Source organism: Nannospalax galili, unplaced genomic scaffold (genome assembly GCF_000622305.1).
Source record: "Nannospalax galili isolate Female #2095 unplaced genomic scaffold, S.galili_v1.0 scaffold59, whole genome shotgun sequence".
Lineage (NCBI taxonomy): Eukaryota > Metazoa > Chordata > Mammalia > Rodentia > Spalacidae > Nannospalax > Nannospalax galili.
The window spans coordinates 2,601,533-2,619,132 of record NW_008344412.1 but is presented as its reverse complement, the minus strand read 5'-3'; the positions used below and the strand labels follow the sequence as shown (position 1 = coordinate 2,619,132).

At 42.3% G+C, this 17,600-nt stretch overlaps 1 protein-coding gene across 1 annotated transcript in view; it reads left to right on the top strand.

Annotated features, from left to right (window-relative positions):
* Positions 1-4,444: 4,444 nt before the first annotated feature.
* Positions 4,445-17,600, top strand: part of Slc33a1 (solute carrier family 33 member 1) — a gene marked incomplete in the record, with an annotated part of 20,998 nt that continues 7,842 nt past the window's right edge. Inside the window, 2 exon segments of the mRNA XM_008840638.3 lie at positions 4,445-5,712; positions 15,447-15,637. Coding sequence (XP_008838860.1) covers positions 4,935-5,712; positions 15,447-15,637 — 969 coding nt within the window.

The following is a 17,600-nucleotide window of genomic DNA, read 5'->3' as shown; positions in this document are numbered from 1 at the left end:
GAATAAGTCACTGTTGGGTGTTCAGTCCTAAATGAGACATTTATGTCAACACCACCCCACCTCACCCCAAGGCTCAGGGAATTAAAGAGCTGGGGGATGGGGAGGAGAGCTAGGAAATGCTGTCTTCTGGACATGACATGGCCACTGCACTCATGAACTCACAGCATCTGTGGTTACCTGTACAAGATCAAGACAGTCAGCATTCCAGCATGGATGGGAGAGGGGCTCATGAGGCTCCACCCCTAACTGAGGAGCTGTTGGCAACTGAAGGCTGCTGGGGGAAGAGTCATTTTTCTTCAGTGTTATGGCTGCTGATTGGTTGCCCATGCTCCAGTGGATGGCCCCAAACACATGCACATGCAAGAAACACTAACTGGACTCAGTGAGCTCTACAAAAAGAAAAAAAGGAAGAGGACATGAAGATGGGAGGGGAAAGCACTGACTGGGGAGCGTTCTCCTGGGGACAGTGGGAGGGGAATTTGGGTTGGATATGATTAAGATATATTGTATACACATATGATATTATCAAAGAATAAAATCTCTAAACATAAACAAACAAAAACACTGAGTGAGCAGGTGTAGTAACACCTGCATGAAATCCTAGCACTTAGGAGGTCAGCCTTGGAGACATAGTAAGACCCTATTTTAAAAAGCAATCAAGAGGAGCTGTAGAACTGATGGCTTAGCAGTTTAAGAGCACTGGCTGCTCTCCCAAAGGACCTGGGTGGGCTTCCAGCACCAACATGGTGGCTAACAAGCATCTGTATTCCAGTTCCAGGGGCTCCAACACCATCTTCTGGCCTCCTCAGGCTTGCACAACACACATCCAGGCAATACATTCATACACATAAAGGAAAAAAACAATCAAGAGCTGAGTGTGGTGGCACAGGCCTTTAATCCCAGCACTTGCGAGGCAGAGGCAAGTGGATCTCAGCGAGATCTAGTGCAGCCTAATCTACATAGCTAGTTTCAGGCCAGCTGGGGCTACAGAAGACCCTGTCTCAAAAACCAACAACAATCAAATGAAAATCTCCACTGATATACTATCCATAAAATGGATGACTCCTACACCATAAATAGGATATATGCTGATATTGATATAAAAACATTTTTAAAAAAATTTTATTTGTACATTATGTGTCTCGCCTGCAGGTATGTAAGTGTACCCATGTTATGCAATGACCACAGAGGCCAGAAGATAGCATCAGATCTCCTGAAACTGGAGATAGTGATGGTTGTTAGCCACCATGTGGGTGGTGGGAACCAAACCTGGGTCCTCCGCAAGAGCAGCCAGTGCTCTTAACCACTGGGCCATCTCTCCAGCCCCTCTATATAAGCATCTTCATTGGATTTCAAGAGTATTATGCTGTGTGTGTGTGGGGGGGGGTAGAGGCAGGGAAGGCTGATCCCAAAAGTCACATATAATTCCACTCATAATATTCTTGAAATGACATACAGTATAGGCAGGGAACACATTAGTGACTGCCAAAGAATGAAGAGAGGCTTGGTGCAACTATGAAACTGTGACACCATATAGTGGTAGCACTTCAAAGTGTAGCACAGAGGACACACACACACACACACACACACACAAACTAGTACATGTAAAGTGGGAGATCTGCTACTTTGTAGTAGTAGTAGATCTTGCTACTTTGTAGGTGTCTATTCTCTGGATTTGTTGTAATATAGTTATGTAAGATGTTACCATTGGACAAACCTAAATGAAATTTCTACATTTGCAATTTCCTGTCATTCTACAATTATTAAAAAAAATAAAGACTTGGGCTGGAGAGACGGCTCAGAGGTTAAGAACACTGATTGTTCTTGCAGAAGACCCGGGTTTGAGGCCAGCCTGGTCTACATAGCAAGTTCCAGACCAGCTGGGGCTACAGGGAGACCCTGTCTCAAAAAGACCAATAATAAAAATAAAGAAATCATGGAATACAATTTTGTGAGGGTGGGTGGAGGGTAAGGAAAGAGCAATGCTGTGGTTTGAAAGTCCCTCTGAAGATCATGTGGAAAGTTAATTGCAAAACTAAAGAAATTTAATTGCCTTTGCAACAATATTAAGAGAAGAAACCTCTTAAGAGATGATTAGCTCATGGAGGCTTCACCTTTGAATGGATTAGTGTCATCACAGAAGTGGGCTAGCTACCTCCAGAGTGGTGCCTGATTAAACAAAAACACCAGGCTGCAGGTCAGTGGGTACTGTGCTTGCTGCACAAGTATGAAGGTGTTGGATCCCCAGCATTCACATAAAAGCTACAGGGCAGTGATGCCTATCTGTAACCATAGCCCTGGAGTGGGGGGTGGGAGCAGACAGATCCTAGGGGTTCATTGGCCAGCCTGTCCAACCAAACTGGTAAGCTCCAGTTTCAGTGAGAGACCCTGCCTCAAAAAATAAGGTAGAGAACAATAGAGAAAGATACCTGAGGTCAACCTCTGGCCTCTGCACATGCACATGTGGGCACCCACATACATACAAATCACACACACACACACACACACACACACACACAAATGAGAAATCAAAGCCAGGCCTTGTGGCACAGGCTTGTAACCTCAGCTACTCAGGAGGCTGAGGCAAGAAATCCCAAGTTCAAGGTCTGCCAGAGCTACACAGAGAGAGTTCAAGGCTAGGCCTGGAAATTTAATGAGACCCTGTCACAAAATCAGAAGTTAAAAAGATATAAGATAGCTCAGTCAACAAAGAGCTTGCCTTGCCTGCACAAGGACTGGAGTTCAATTTCCTGTACCCCCAAAATTTAAAAGCCAGCTATATACTTGTAATTCCAGCACTTCAGAGTCAGAAATAGATGAATCCCTGGGGCTCACTGGCTAGCCTGCCTTGACTACTTGGTGAATTCCAGTCCAATGAGACCCTCTCAAAAACAAATAAACAAACAAAAACAAACAAACAGACAGCATTGGAGGAACACCCAAGGTTGTCCTCCGGCCTTCATATGCACAGGCACACATAGACAAAACATAAAAGGGGACAGAAGTGGGGAGATAGTATGGTAAGGACAGAGAAGGGAGAGGAGGTCTGAATATGATCAAAATACATTATATGACATTCTTCAATCAATATTTAAAAAAATTAAGCTAGGAATGGCGGCTCATGCTTATAATCCCAGCACACAGGATGTAGAGGCAGGAGGATCACAGTAAATTCAAGACTAAGCTATGTATTGTGTTCAAGGCTAGGATGGACTATACAACCAAAAAGAAAAAAAAAAAGAAAATCAGTTTTAAATTCCTGAAGGTGGTAGGGGCTGGAGAAGTGGCTCAGCAGTTAAGAGCACTTGCTGTTCACAACTGCCTGAAACAAACTCCAGGGAATCCGATTCCTTCTGGCCTGTGTGGACACCTAAACTGCAGGCATGTGTGCATACTCACATTGATATGCACATAAAATTTTTAAAAAATGCCTGTGTGGCAGAAATGGCTAAGTGGTTAATATACTGGAAAGAAATGAAAGTACAAGGGCAGTATATGCACAACAAAATTTAGAGCATTAAGAAAAACATTTTTAAAAATTTTGTAAGTGGTTTGCCTGTATGTATATACGTGTACCTGGTGTGCCTGTGGAGGCCAGAAGAGGGCAAGAGAGCTGCCATATAGGTGCTGGGACATGGGCAGCAAGTGCTCTTAACCACTGAGCCATCTCTTTAATGAAAATATGTACTAATATTATATCAGCAGTGACGTTTGGAAACTGCCTAACTATGGATTCAAAAACATTCTTGGAAAATTTGTCTCCTGGGTGTCACTGAACTATTAAACCTAGTTTCTCAACATTTTCAGCTCCAAGAGCTTCCAACGTTTGGCCAAAAACCCCAAGAAAGGCCACTTAAATTGCGTAACCAAGGACATCAGGAGTGATGGCTTCAAGACATTTTTCAGTAACACACACACAAATAGGTTAGAATTTATGCCACCCTATGTAACTAGCGTCCCCTACAATTCTTCCATCATACTAGGGAAACTGGATCGCCCTCAAACCTGGCACTTCATTCCTTCCGACCACATAGAGCACCCGTATCTCCATTTAGCCGGGCCCAAAGCGGCCTGCCTCCTGATGCTACAATTTCAAAACCTCGGTTGTTTTCCTGGCCGGCGCACATAAGCACCAGCATGGCACAACTGCCGGTCTGGGAATTACGCACTGAATTCAACAAGTACAACGTCACTCTCTCCCACAGACCACAGCCTCTAAGATTGCACGGGTTTATTACCCGGTCTAAGCTGGCAGCCGCACCCGCTTTCACGTGCTGATAAAGGTCCAATGGCCTAGGCCCACGCTTTCCTCAGTAGCGCATGCGCGGACGGAACACACACCCGCCAGGCCTCCCGCCCCAGCCTTCCGGTACTCAGGAGTTAGTCTTCCCCCTAGGTCCGGACCTCGGGGATTAATGATTCCTATTACAGGTTGTTTCCGAATGCGGCCTCGGGATCTCGTCCTGATTGGCTTGGTCTAGAACCGGGGAAGGGACCTATTTGAGTCCGGATCCACTTCCTGCAGCCCGAGGCAGGAAGTCGTCCTACACTTCTGGAGTCGGGTGTGGAGTGAGAGCTGGCGGCCGGTGGGCGGTCGGGTCGGTTCCCGCCACATCTGTCAGCCCGCCTCCATCGGAGCGCCACGGCCCGCTCCGCCGACCCCGAGCCCGTTGCGGCTGCCCGGGGGGGTCTCCTGCAGGCTCCCCGAGGACACTCCGCAGGGCAGTGACCCGGGCATCGCCTGGGCCAGCGGCCGCGGGTCTGGCGCCCTGCTTCCGAGCTGCGGGCCACAGTGAGACGTTGCCCTGTCGCTCGGCGCCCGCCCTCCCGGCCGTGAGCCACCGAGACCCAGAGCGGCTGCCTCGGACCTGGGACTAGAGCGATCCACAACGCTCGGCCCCGGCCCGCCACGGACTGGGCTGTGCGTCTCTGATATGTCACCCACCATCTCCCACAAGGACAGCAGTAGGCAGCGGCGGACCGGCATGTTCTCCAGCCACGCTCTGGATTTGAAGAGCGGCCCGCTGCTGCCGGGCGGCTGGGAGGACAGTCACCTGGACTCGGTGGGCGGGGAAGGGGACCGAGAAGCTCTTCTGGGGGATGCCGGCCCTGTCGACTTCCCCAAAGCCCCGCGGAGCTACCGAACCGAGCTGAGCAGCATTTTGCTACTGCTCTTTCTTTACGTGCTTCAAGGTATTCCCTTAGGCCTGGCGGGGAGCATCCCGCTCATTTTGCAGAGCAAAAACGTTAGCTACACAGATCAAGCTTTCTTCAGTTTTGTCTTCTGGCCCTTCAGTCTCAAGTTGCTCTGGGCCCCCCTGGTGGATGCTGTCTACTTGAAGAACTTCGGTCGTCGGAAGTCTTGGCTTGTCCCTACTCAGTATATACTAGGACTCTTCATGATCTATTTATCCACGCAAGTGGACCGGCTGCTCGGAAACACTGATGGTAGATCTCCCGACGTGGTTGCCCTCACTGTGGCTTTCTTTTTGTTTGAGTTCCTGGCCGCCACTCAGGACATCGCTGTGGACGGTTGGGCGTTAACTATGTTATCGAGGGAAAACGTGGGCTATGCTTCCACGTGCAATTCTGTGGGCCAAACAGCAGGCTATTTTTTGGGCAATGTTTTGTTTTTGGCGCTTGAATCTGCTGACTTTTGTAACAAATATTTGCGATTTCAGCCTCAACCCAGGGGAATAGTTACTCTTTCAGGTAGTGTACTTAAGCTATTATACTGTTAGGGTTACTTTATGCTTATGAATCTTTTCGACAAAGTATGTGACTTTCAATGGAAGCTCTCTTTTTCTCTCATTTAGTTTTTGTTTTTAATGATGTACAAGATAATTTATTTGAAATTAGCGGACACAATATTGGGTTTCATTGTGAGATTTTTTTGGACATGTTTGTATGGACATTGGTTATATTCACTCCTCCATTACCCACTCGGCGTTCTCCCCTCCTCTCTCCTAGTCCCTTGCCCCCAAGTAACCCCCCCATTTATACGCACACTTTTTTTCTTAGATTCTGCATATGAGAGAAACCATGTGACATTTGTCCTTGGTTTGGATCATATCTGAATGCTATTTAACCTGATGGAGGAGTGTTTTTTTTTTTTTTTAACACGGTCTCTGTAAGCGAACTTCAAAGTGAATCCTGCTGTTTTATCTCCCATTTAACCCTCCTGGGTGCCGAGATTGCAGGCAGTGCCACCACATCTGGCTTTTTAATCTACTGGGAATCATGTGGTAGATGACCTGAAGTATGTTTCCTGGTTTTGTTAAAGTGCCCTTCGAGTGACACTGAAGCCAGCGCACAATTATTTTAGCACAGTCATAAATGTTGATCAGTACTCTACGGGGAGGAGCAACCAATAAAATAATTTGGAGTGAAAGATCCATAGGCACTGGCCTGATGCACAGGTGCACACATTTTTTAAAAGTAGAGGTCACATGGTTCACCTTTTTCTTTGTGTTTTGGTGGGTTGAGATTTCTAGTTTCTTGCTTTCTGACCCTTTCCCACCTCTTAGCAAGTAGTTCTCATCTAGCTGAGGGATCTGGAAATTGAGCATTATGGAGTTGGTGAAGTGTCAGGCTCCTAAGGGTCTCCTTGAATAAGAGTGTCCCTGCCAACAAGCACAGGAGACCTGGATGTTGTAGAGAAGCTCAGAGTAGTCAGCCATTTGACCATTCTTGACTGGATTTTTATTTAGGCTGATTTGGGCTTTTAAATAACTGGAGTTTGAACTTTGTTCTGTAGATGAATCTAAAATAGCTTATTTTCAAATTTAACTTTTATATCGGTAGTGGAATTCTGGTTTTGTTTGAATCATTTTGAGTTAATGAGTTTTATTTTAATGCTTACACATGCCACATTAATAGTTTTGAGGTTTCTGGAACTTAGTAATAATATAATCATATTCTGTAGATCCTATGTGTCCGTGGTCCTGGAAAATGAACCCAGGGATCCTTACAAGACAAGCTGTCCACCCTGACTAGTGGGAGTTTCTTCCCCACCCCTCGGGGAAGTACTGGGACTGTACTATTGACCTGTATTTCTAGCCCTTAGTTTTTTGACTGGCGTCCTAGTGTATCCCAGACTGGTCTCAAACTAAACACAGAAAATCTGAGTGTTAGAAGCTTTAACTTTTCAAAAACTCTAAATATATCCTGTGATTAACAGTTTTATATTATAGTTAAGTACAGAAGGAATATATTGAGAAAGAACAGTTTTTGAGACTCCTAGACAACAGGAATCTGAATTTAGAACTGTAGGATGAGATAGAATCTTGAGGGAAAAAAAAAACTTTATTCTGCTGTAGCTTCAGGGCAGGCCTGACTCTGTTCTCATACCCCAGATTTTTTAAAAACCTCTAGAGGCTGTAAGAAACAATTAGCCCAGCAGGACAAAAAAACAAAGCAAAAACAAAAACCCATAGTTTTATTACTTGAAAAGATCATTATTTGTTTCTTCATTCTTACAGATAAGGAAACTACTATAAAGTGACTAATTAGAGGGAGAGATATGCTTGCTGGTGTTCCTGGTTTTTTATCTGATGTTTTGCCTAAAAGTAGAAGGAAATTAGGAAGAGCCTCAAGGAAAACCTTTAGACCTAAATATTTACCCATTGAGCTTTTATTTTTGTTTTTGTTTGCTTGAGACAGAGCATCCCTGTAGCCATAGCTGTCTTGGAGCTTGCTGTGCAGACCAGGCTAGCCTCAAACTCAGAAATTCCTCTGGAGTGCTAGGACTAAAAGCTGGGCCACCCTGGTCAGCTTGCTTTTTTTTTTTTTTTTGGCCTTTTTGAGACAGGTTCTCCCTGTAGTCCCAGCTGACCTGAACTCACTATGTAGACCAGGCTGGCCTTGGACTTGCAAAGATTCGCCTGCCTCTGCCTCCCAAGTGCTGGGACTAAAGGTGTGCGCCACCACACCCGGCTTTTTTTTTTTTTTTTTTTAAATCAGAAATGTAACATTGTGATTCCTGGTACCTAAAAACATCACCCGCTTCTAGAATGGCTGATTCCCAGAAATGACAGACTAAAGTTCTAAATTTTTTTAACTGACCTAGGGCCTTTCATTTACTCAGAATTAAATGTCTGTTTAGTTCTAGCCAGGTATTAGTGATACGATTTAATAAAACCTGGGTATTTTCTTCTTGTTGGGAACTCATATAGTGGAGATTTACAAATTAGAATGGGTGATAGATAATATAAATGAGCTAGCCGAGTTGATACAAGACTAGGAACTGGGGGACAGTGGTGACCTAAGGAATTCATGTTACTCTAACGGCAAGGACAGAGGACAACTTTAGGGAGCTGCATCTTTCCTTCTACTGTGGGATGTGGAGGTGGAACGCAGGTTGTCAGGCTTGCATGGCAAGCACTTTCACCCCATGAGTCACTTCACCAGCCCCTGTTAATATTTCGTTTGTGTACCACCGTGCGTTTCCTCACAAATCCATTGGAGGAGTTTGGACAGTTTCCAGTGTGGGGTTTTTCGTGTCTGAAAATGAGTCTTTAGTTCCCTGAGATAAATGTCAGAGTGCAAATAACTGGGTCCTGTCACAAGTCCATTTTTAGTTTTGAAAGGTCCTGCTAAAGCATTTTCTACAGTCGTTTGTTTTGTTTTGGGCAGAGTCTCACTGTAGGCTGGGCTGGTCTTGAATTCATAATTCTCCTTCCTCAGCCTCCCAGTGCTGAGATTACAGGTGTGCTCTACCATGCACTGCTTGTTGGACCATGTTGTCTTCCTGGCTCTTCCTGAGTGACCCTTTTTCTCTATACTTGTCAGTACTTGGTCTTCTTTCTGTTTTTCATTTTAGTTAGTCTGATAGTTGAATAGTCTGCTAGTTTTATAACATCATATGAATTATAAAGCAGTGAAATATTGGAACCTGGTGTAGTTGTGCTATCCTGCCATCATAGCACTTGAGAGGTGGAAGCAGAAATATTGTGAGTTCAAGGCCAGCCTGTGCCACATAGCAAGACTCAAAGCCTCAAAAACCAAAGATAAAACAACCCCCAAACAAAAACAGCTGAAATATAGTGCAGGGCTAGAGCATTTGCCTAGCGTGCACAAGGCCCTGGCTTAATTCCTCATAACTGCAAAGATAAAAGAACAAAAGTGCGCTTGTGTGTGTGTGTGTGTGTGTGTGTGTGTGTGCGCGCGCATGTGTTTGTATGGGTAGTTGTATAAATGCTGTTTGAAGAGGATTAAGTTATTGAAATGCAGCTACTGGCTTGTGCTTTGCGTCTTCATGTCATAATGTGCATTGTCAAATATTTTATGTTTGAATTCAGCTCACAAAAAGATTAGAGGAGGTCAAGTTGTGCATGGATTGAACAAAAACTGATGTAAAGATATCACAGTATCAGAATGATGAAACATATTTAACTGAAATGAGTTTATGTATGTCCAGACAAATTCTGAAAAGTAGAGTGATTCAGTTCCATCTCTTCAGTTATAAAAATCCCAGAGTCAACATGGGACGGCACACTGGACCCTTTGGTCCCCAGCCTGTCTTGGGTGCTAGACTGAACATGACCCTTAATACCAAGCCAACTGCTTCATTTGATCCTCGCTTAAAGAATAATCTTGAATGCTCCTGAAAGAATAAAGACAAACTGATGTTACTGTAGTTAGTGAAAATATATGGCACTTCCTGAGAAGTTAGGAAAAAGAAGCACTTAAGAGAATCCTGAAGTTTACTTTGTGTTTACTCTATTTTTGTGTGTGTTAATGTCTTTTGAAAAGCTTATTCCCAAATAACATGGAACTATACAGTGTAAGCAAAACAGCATTTTCTAAGAATTCTGCGTAACAACTTGGATGTGTTGAGCAAATGTCTTAGGGAGAGATTAGTAGACTGGAAAGAAAGGTCTGTTTCTGCCAGCGCTCAGCTGCTGACTATTCCATGGCTAGGTACAGTACTAGCCAGATTCCCCTGCTGTAAATTGAGTCTTGGACTGGATGGTGGGAGTGCAACTTCCTGCTCTAACTGGTAGAGTGGAGCGCTGTGCCAGCAACAGGAATGTAGGAGGAAGGTCACCATGGCTTAGGCAGAAACTGAGTTTCTTTTCCCCATACTGGCTTCTGAAGGACTGAAGTTGATTTCTAAATTGCGAGAGAGCTAGGGAGGGTGGTGCTGGGAGGAGAGAGAGAGGGAAAGAGAGAGGGGAAGAGAGGGGAGAGAGAGAGAGAGAGAGAGAGAGAGAGAGAGAGAGAGAGAGAGAGAGAACGAATGAGCCTGATGGGAGTCAAAGGTGTTCAAACAGTACTATGCTTAATTTTTTGCCTTTCCAGATAGTGGAAGAAAGGGGCCCTAATTCTGATAAAGCAGAATTTTTGCTTAAGTCTACTGCTTTGTCATGGAAGTTCTTAGAAAATTTGCCTTTTCCACAAGATATTAATCACTATGATATTTCCCTATAATATATTGAGCAAAATGAATTCTTCGCAAAATTTTTTACATTTATTCATTTGTGTGTGTGTGTGCGCACGCATGTGCATGTGAAGGTCAGAGCACAACTTTGAGGAGTCCGTTCTCTCTTTCTACCATTATGTGGGTTCCGGAGATGGATCTTTGGTTGTCTGGCCAATGTAGCAAGTGCCTTTGCCCTCTGAACCATACCCTGGTTCCTCAGCTTTGAGATTTAGATGAGCTCTTGTAGCCACATTAGAATATTTACTTTTTTTTTTTTTTTTTTTTTTTTTTTTTTTTTTGTCTTTTTGAGACAGGGTCTCCCCGTAGTCCCAGCTGACCTGAACTCACTATGTAGACCAGGCTGGCCTTGAACTCACAAAGATCCGCCTGCCTCTGCCTCCCAAGTGCTGGGACCAAAGGCGTGTGCCACCATGCCCGGCTTACTTTTTTTTTTAAGTTGCTCAAAAATTATGTTTGTGAAACTTGAACACCACCTTCGCCATCTTGATCTTACACTGATGTACCACGATTTTGTGTTGGTAACAGTAATGTGTTTTTACAGAGGTTGGTGAATGTTCTCCAATATCAAAGTGATGTTAACAAGCAACAGAGTGGTCATTGTTTATGATGATCATGCTCAGAAACTTCTAGCATGGTTGGCTAAGCCTCTCCTTTGAGCTGTTGGCGGTTTCATTCTTTTGTACATTTGTGGTGTGGAAGCCCCTGGGCCCTGAGTGGCCCCTGTCCCTACTTCCTTCTCTTCCTTCTGTTCTTGTGCTGTTATTTTTTCCATCAGAGCACAAGGAAATCAGAAATAGTCTAACCCGTAAATATTACCGAATCCTGTTTATTAACATCCCTGTTGGTATTGACATCAAGGAGTTTAAATTATAGATGAAAGCTGTTTTCATTAAGATTGGTAGGCTGTACTAAGCAAATTATTTTTTCTTTCTTTTTTGCCTAGAGAAATGGAACTCCTAAAGTAGTATGTAACAGGCAAACTTTTTATTTTCATTTAACAGTTACCTAAGAATATTAATGGGAATTTCTGGTGATGGAATTAGTAGGCTTTTTTTTTTTTTTTTTTAAGGACTTGAAACAGCTCTTGTAAAACAACAACGAAAACTTATAAGTTTCATTTTTACTATTTTTAATGGTGTGGGACGCTATGTATATGTGAGTACAAATGACCATTAGAAGCCAGAGGCTTTGGATCCCTGAAGCCAGAGTTATTGGCAGTTGTGAACCACTAAGTGTGGATGCTGGGAACCAACTCCTGTCCTCTAGAAAATCAGCACATGCTCTTAAACTCTGAAGCCATCTTGCCAGCTTCTTGTTTCATTTAAAATGTGAAGTTAGGATAGAAAAACACTAGAAGAATAATATTAAACTGTTGTCTCATTTGGACCAGGCTCCCAAATACAAAACTTTTTTTTGTTATTTTTGATGTAGTCTTATGTGCTTATATATTACTGGTTTGTGTGTGTGTGTGTGTGTGAAAAAGAGACAGGGTTTCCCTGTAGCCCCAGCTGGCCTGGAACTCAACAGAGATCCGCCTGCCTCTGCCTCCTGAGTGCTGGGATTAAAGGCGTGTGCCACCACTCCTGGCTTCCAAATTTCTTATAATAAAGAAAAGAATTCATTTCAGAATATAATTTGCTGTGTATACCTAAATCATTTTAACTTCTGCTGTGTATGGTGGTGCGTGGTGAGTTCCAGGTCAGCCAGGGCTATGTAGTTAAAAGCATTTTAACTTCCTTTACTTTGTGTAATTGTGAAACTTTGTGTTCCATTAGGCTTGTGGAGACTAAATATTTAGCCAGTTTTATTAGTCAGTTTTTTCACTGAAAAAACTCTTTATATATGAACTAATAGAAATAGTATGAGATCAAATAATTCAGGAGATTAATTTTAAGTTGTGCCCCGGCCTCTTAATTTACCTTTTTTATTTTTTTTGAGATAGAGTCTTGGTAGGTAGTCCAGGCTGGCCTTGAACTTGCAATCCTCTTGAGTGCTAGGTTCATGGGGATGCACTACTACATCCAGCTTTAATTTTACCTTTATCCTTAATTTTGTACATGGATACTGCTTTGTCCATCTGGTAAGCTTGCTCTAAGAATCAAATGAGATAACATAGAAGAAAGAAGCCTTTGAATACTAAGGTGAAGTCTGGGTCACTCAGATGATAGAGTGCTTACTTAGCTTGCAAAAGGGCCCTGGGTTCCTCCCCAGCACCACGTAAACTAGTTGTTGTGGTACAAACCTATATATTCCCAGTCCTTGTGAGATGAAGGCAGAAGAATCACAAGTTTCAGGTCATCCTTGCTAAATATCAAACTTAAGGCCACCCTGGGCTACACCAGACCTTGTCTCAAAAAATACATACATATACACTAAAGTGAATTTGGTATTCACAAGTAAGACTAACAGTATATACATTCATCATGAGTGATGTTTAAACTATAGTTATGGCCTTCAGCGGGCTCACCAGTAGGAGCAAGACTCAATCCAAGTTCAGGCATGGTGACACATGCTTATAATTCTAGCACTCAGGAGGCTGAGGCAAGAGGATCACAAATATAAGGCCAACTTGGGCTAGTTTGTGAGACCCTGTTGGAAAAACAAGAGGATAGCTCTTGGGATTCTTCTAACCAAATCCTCATAAGTCACAGATGCACAGAGAGATAAGATCTCTCAGTAAGTTTTGTGGTAGACAACTAAGATGCAGTTATCATGGTGATTAATGAGATACAGGTTTTGAAGTTTAATTGTGTAAGGCATCAATAATAACAGTTTTATCTCTGAATGTAGCTTTCAGTAACAGATCTAGAAATTGGGAATATTGAAAACATATCCTATTAGGTTGTTGTGGTAAGAGAAATTGTTCTGTAAGGTCCAGAGAATGAGCTACAATAGCTATATTTTTGGTTTTGAATGAGTTTATTAAGTATATAGAAGAATAAATGAGTATATAGAGAAATAAATACACAGATAACAAAACATCATCAAATCAGGTACTCAACAACATCTAGCAGAGACTGACTGAGGAAGTCCCTTTGAGCAGCCAGTTTGCGTTCCCCATAGAAAAAGGCCTGTGCAGATCAGAATGTCCCTTTAGGTGAGGCTTCCATGCAAAACAGCAAATAACAGCAGGAAGATGATGTCATCAAACTGGGGGTTTACAAACATGTAGCAGAAAATGACTGGGAAGCCCCGTTAAGATAGCCAGCAAGAGTTCCCCAAGAGTTCAGGCAGAGCAAAGTGTCACCCTTGGTAAAAGAACAAATAGCAACAGACAGAGATGGCGTCGTCAAATTGGGTGCTCAGACATCCAGCAGAAATCAACTGGAGAACTTGAGCCAGTCAGTTAGCATTTCCTGTTGCGCTTTCTCTCCATGGCTGAATGTACCATCGGTAAGTATCCGACTTCTCTCCCACCACAGGCACTTTCTATCATGGGATAAACAGTAATAACACCTGTTGGAAATGGCTGACCTTTTAGCTAGTTTCAAGAACACAGCGTACTCATGGGCTGTTTTGCTGTACTTTCTGCCCTATCACAGAGTTAGAAGAAGCAGCCCATCCGCCACATAAGGGGCCTGGGAGGACACTTTGAGAAAGTCATGTTTGGGTCTGAAATGGGAATGGAGAAACAACCCTGATCCCAAATCTAGTTTCTCAGCTCAAACAGCACATGACAGTTTTTAACAGTATAATAATGTACATTACAGAGATGTTATGTGTAAAGTACTTTGCACTTTTATAGCATGTGGTATGCACTAGATTAATGATGCCTCTTCGATTATTGATATTTTTAGCAGTTACAAAGATTCTTCTAGTAGTTACTCTCACTAGTAAAGTTGTTACAGCTCTTTTGCTGAGACAACCCAGACAATTCACTGTGTCTTCTTTTAGCACCTGAAGGTATTAAAAAGAGGTTAATTTAAAGAGATTAAACACCAAAGTTTGTAAATAAATGATGGAAAATCTGGGCTGTTGAAGGTGGCTCAGTGGATAAAAGTGCTTGCCATGCAAGCCTGGGACCCACAGTAGAAAGAGAAAACTAACTCCTGAAAGTTGTCTTCTGACATCTCCATGTATGTGCATCCACACTCTCACGTATTTCTCTCTTTCTCTCTCTCTCTCTTGCACATACACACACAAATACACACACACACAGGTGGAAAATACAGTGTAAATGATCATATGGTTGGTGGGGGGGGTTCTATTTTGAAACAGGGTTACATGTAGCCCAAGCTGGCTTCTAACTGTGTAGTGAAAGATAACCTTGAGCTTCTGATCCTTCTTTCCCTACCTCCCAAGTGCTGGAATTACAGGTGCATACCACCAAGCCTAGCTGTTCTTTTCTCTTTTTTTGTGGGAGGTGGGGACACAGTCTCACTATGTGGTCCTGGCTGGTCTGGAACTCACTATGTAGACCAGACTGGCTTTAAGCTCACAAAGCTCCCCCTGTCTCTGCTGATTGCTGGGATTAAAGGCATGAGCTACCACACCTGGCTCTGATTTTTGAGACAAGGTCTTGCTCAGTTTCGTAGGCTGGCCTTGAATTAACTCAGTACAATGTTTGCCTCATACACACAGCAGTCCTGTTGCCTCTGCCTCCAAAGTGCTGAGATTACAGGTGTGGAGCACCGAGCCTGGCTCAATTTGTTAACATCCAAATTGTCTTAATTTAATACAGAAAACCTTTGGGTGTGTAAGTATAACCAATGAACTTAGGAAATAGGAAAATCATTTCCTTCCCCTACCTACCACTTTTCTTGAATAAATTGACACTATATACTTTTGTTTCCTTTAGTCAATTAATTTTTTTTTCTTGCTAAGTATCAGTCTACTTTGAGTCTTTGTTAACAGAATCAGGGCTGTTTCATCTGTGTTGCCTTCAACTAAGAGGCATCTAAACTTTAAAATTGTTTTAGGGTTAGGAAATTTGTATATTATTTAGTACTAATGAAATTGCCTTCAAAAATTAATTATAGATTTAAAATATTCTTAATTTCAGATTTTCTTTTTTTCTGGGGAACTGTATTTTTAATAACAACGACATTAGTAGCCCTCCTGAAAAAAGAAAACAAGGAAGTATCAGTAGTAAAAGAAGAAACACAAGGGATCACAGATACTTACAAGCTGCTTTTTGCAATTCTAAAAATGCCAGCAGTTCTGGCGTTTTGCCTTCTGATTCTAACATCAAAGGTAAGAGATTTCTGAAGCAAGTGTACCATTATCATGGAGTGCTTTCAATGCCTTTTCATGCGTCCCTGTCTAGTACCATTAGGATTTAATAATGAAAACTGATATTTCCTGTCTATTAAATATATTTTAAAAGTGTGATTTACTTTCAAATGTCATTTCAAAGTAAGCTAAATGTCTCGGAATCATGAAAAGAACTATGTCAATATGAAAAACTGCTAATAGATGTGAAATTATGAAATTTTATTAACAGTACTAGTGGTTGGACTGGAATGAACACCTGAAATGATAAGAGCCTTCTGCTGTGCAGTGAGTGTTCCCTTAATGTCGGGTAGTGAAGTTCTTCCCTGAGAATGTAGCTTACAAAGATAAGGAAGTGGATGAGTTAGTGCCAGCACAGGAGAGGCTGAGGCAGGAGTATCTGAGTTCAAGGCCAGCCTGAGCTTACGTAGTGAGTTCCAGGCCATCCTGGGGTACGGTATGAGGTCCAGACTCAACAAAACAGAACAGAAAACCAAAGTCTTGGTCCTGTGGTTCTAAAACATTTCAAGATGCTATGCTAGAGAAAGGACAAACACGTATGTTTCATCATGAGCTGAGCTCCTCTCTGGAGTTAGTGTCCCTGGTCTAGACTCTCACAGGATTTTCTTTTCATTTTTAATATTGACATGAACACTTTACCGTTATCTTGTGATAGGCCTAGAAGAGACAATGTAGTTTCAGTGTTTTCATTTTATTTAATTTTTATTTATTTTTACTATTTTCTGTGTATGAGTATATTGCCTGTATGTATGTGAGTGCACCCATGTCATGCAAAGCCGCAGAGATCAGAAGAGGGCATTGGATTCCCCTGGAACTGGAGTTAAGGATGGTTTGTAGCCACCATGTGGGTGCTGGGATTTGAACCTGGGTCCTCTGCAAGAGCAGCCAGTGCTCTTAACTGCTGAGCCAACTCTCCAGCCCCTGTTTTCACTTTAAATATTATCATTTAAAGTGTTATAAGTGAGTTATTAGTCATCTCCAGTGATGGAGAAGGAAAATTAGAAGAAAGATTCAGGGAAGATAGTGTTACCTGGTCACATCATTTAGAGATTAGCATTCTTGACATCTCAGATATATTTCTTTTGCACCCCCTCTTTCTCTAAATGGGTGTGCATGTATCCATATCTGCATCTATATATATACTTCATGTATATGTTTATGGTACAGTTTAAAAGTGGGATTGAAGGAACGGAGAGATGGCTCAGTGGTTAAGAGCACTGGCTGTTCTCACAGAGGACCTGGGTTCATTCACACGAGGGCTAACAACTATCTGTAACTCCAGTTCCAGGGGAATCTGTTGCCCTCTTCTGACCTCCTTGGACATTGCAAGTCATGGATGCACTTACATGCAGGCAATACACTCATACACATAAAATAAAAATAAAATTTTTAAGTGGGATTAAACTGTACTATGTATAATTTTACCCTTTTGTCTTATTAATCCAAACATTTTCCTGTATCATTAAATAATATTTGAAAACATACTGTTTAGTAACTATATTAATAGTCATAGAATGTAAATTTGCTCTAATCATCTTTCTGTTTAGTTTGCTTTTGCTTTATAGTTGTAAAAGTGTACTAGTAAACATTTTTCTATATGTCTTTATTGAATGTTTTCTGAATATTTTTTCTAGTGATTCTTAAATGAGTCAGTGATGTGCAAGTAATTGAAAGCAAGTAACTGACTTGCTTTCCAAAAGTTGTACTACAGCCGGGTGTGGTGAAAAACATCTGTAATCCCAGCATTTGGAAGGTGGAGGCAGAAGTATCAGGAGTTCAAGTCATCCTCAACTACTTAGCGAGTTTTAGGCCAACCTGGGCTGCATTCAACCCTGTCCCAAACAAACAGACAAAACAAAATGATCCCCAAAACTACAGCTCAGTAGAAAATTAGGAAGTTTTAAATTGAGGTATTCTTTTTTTT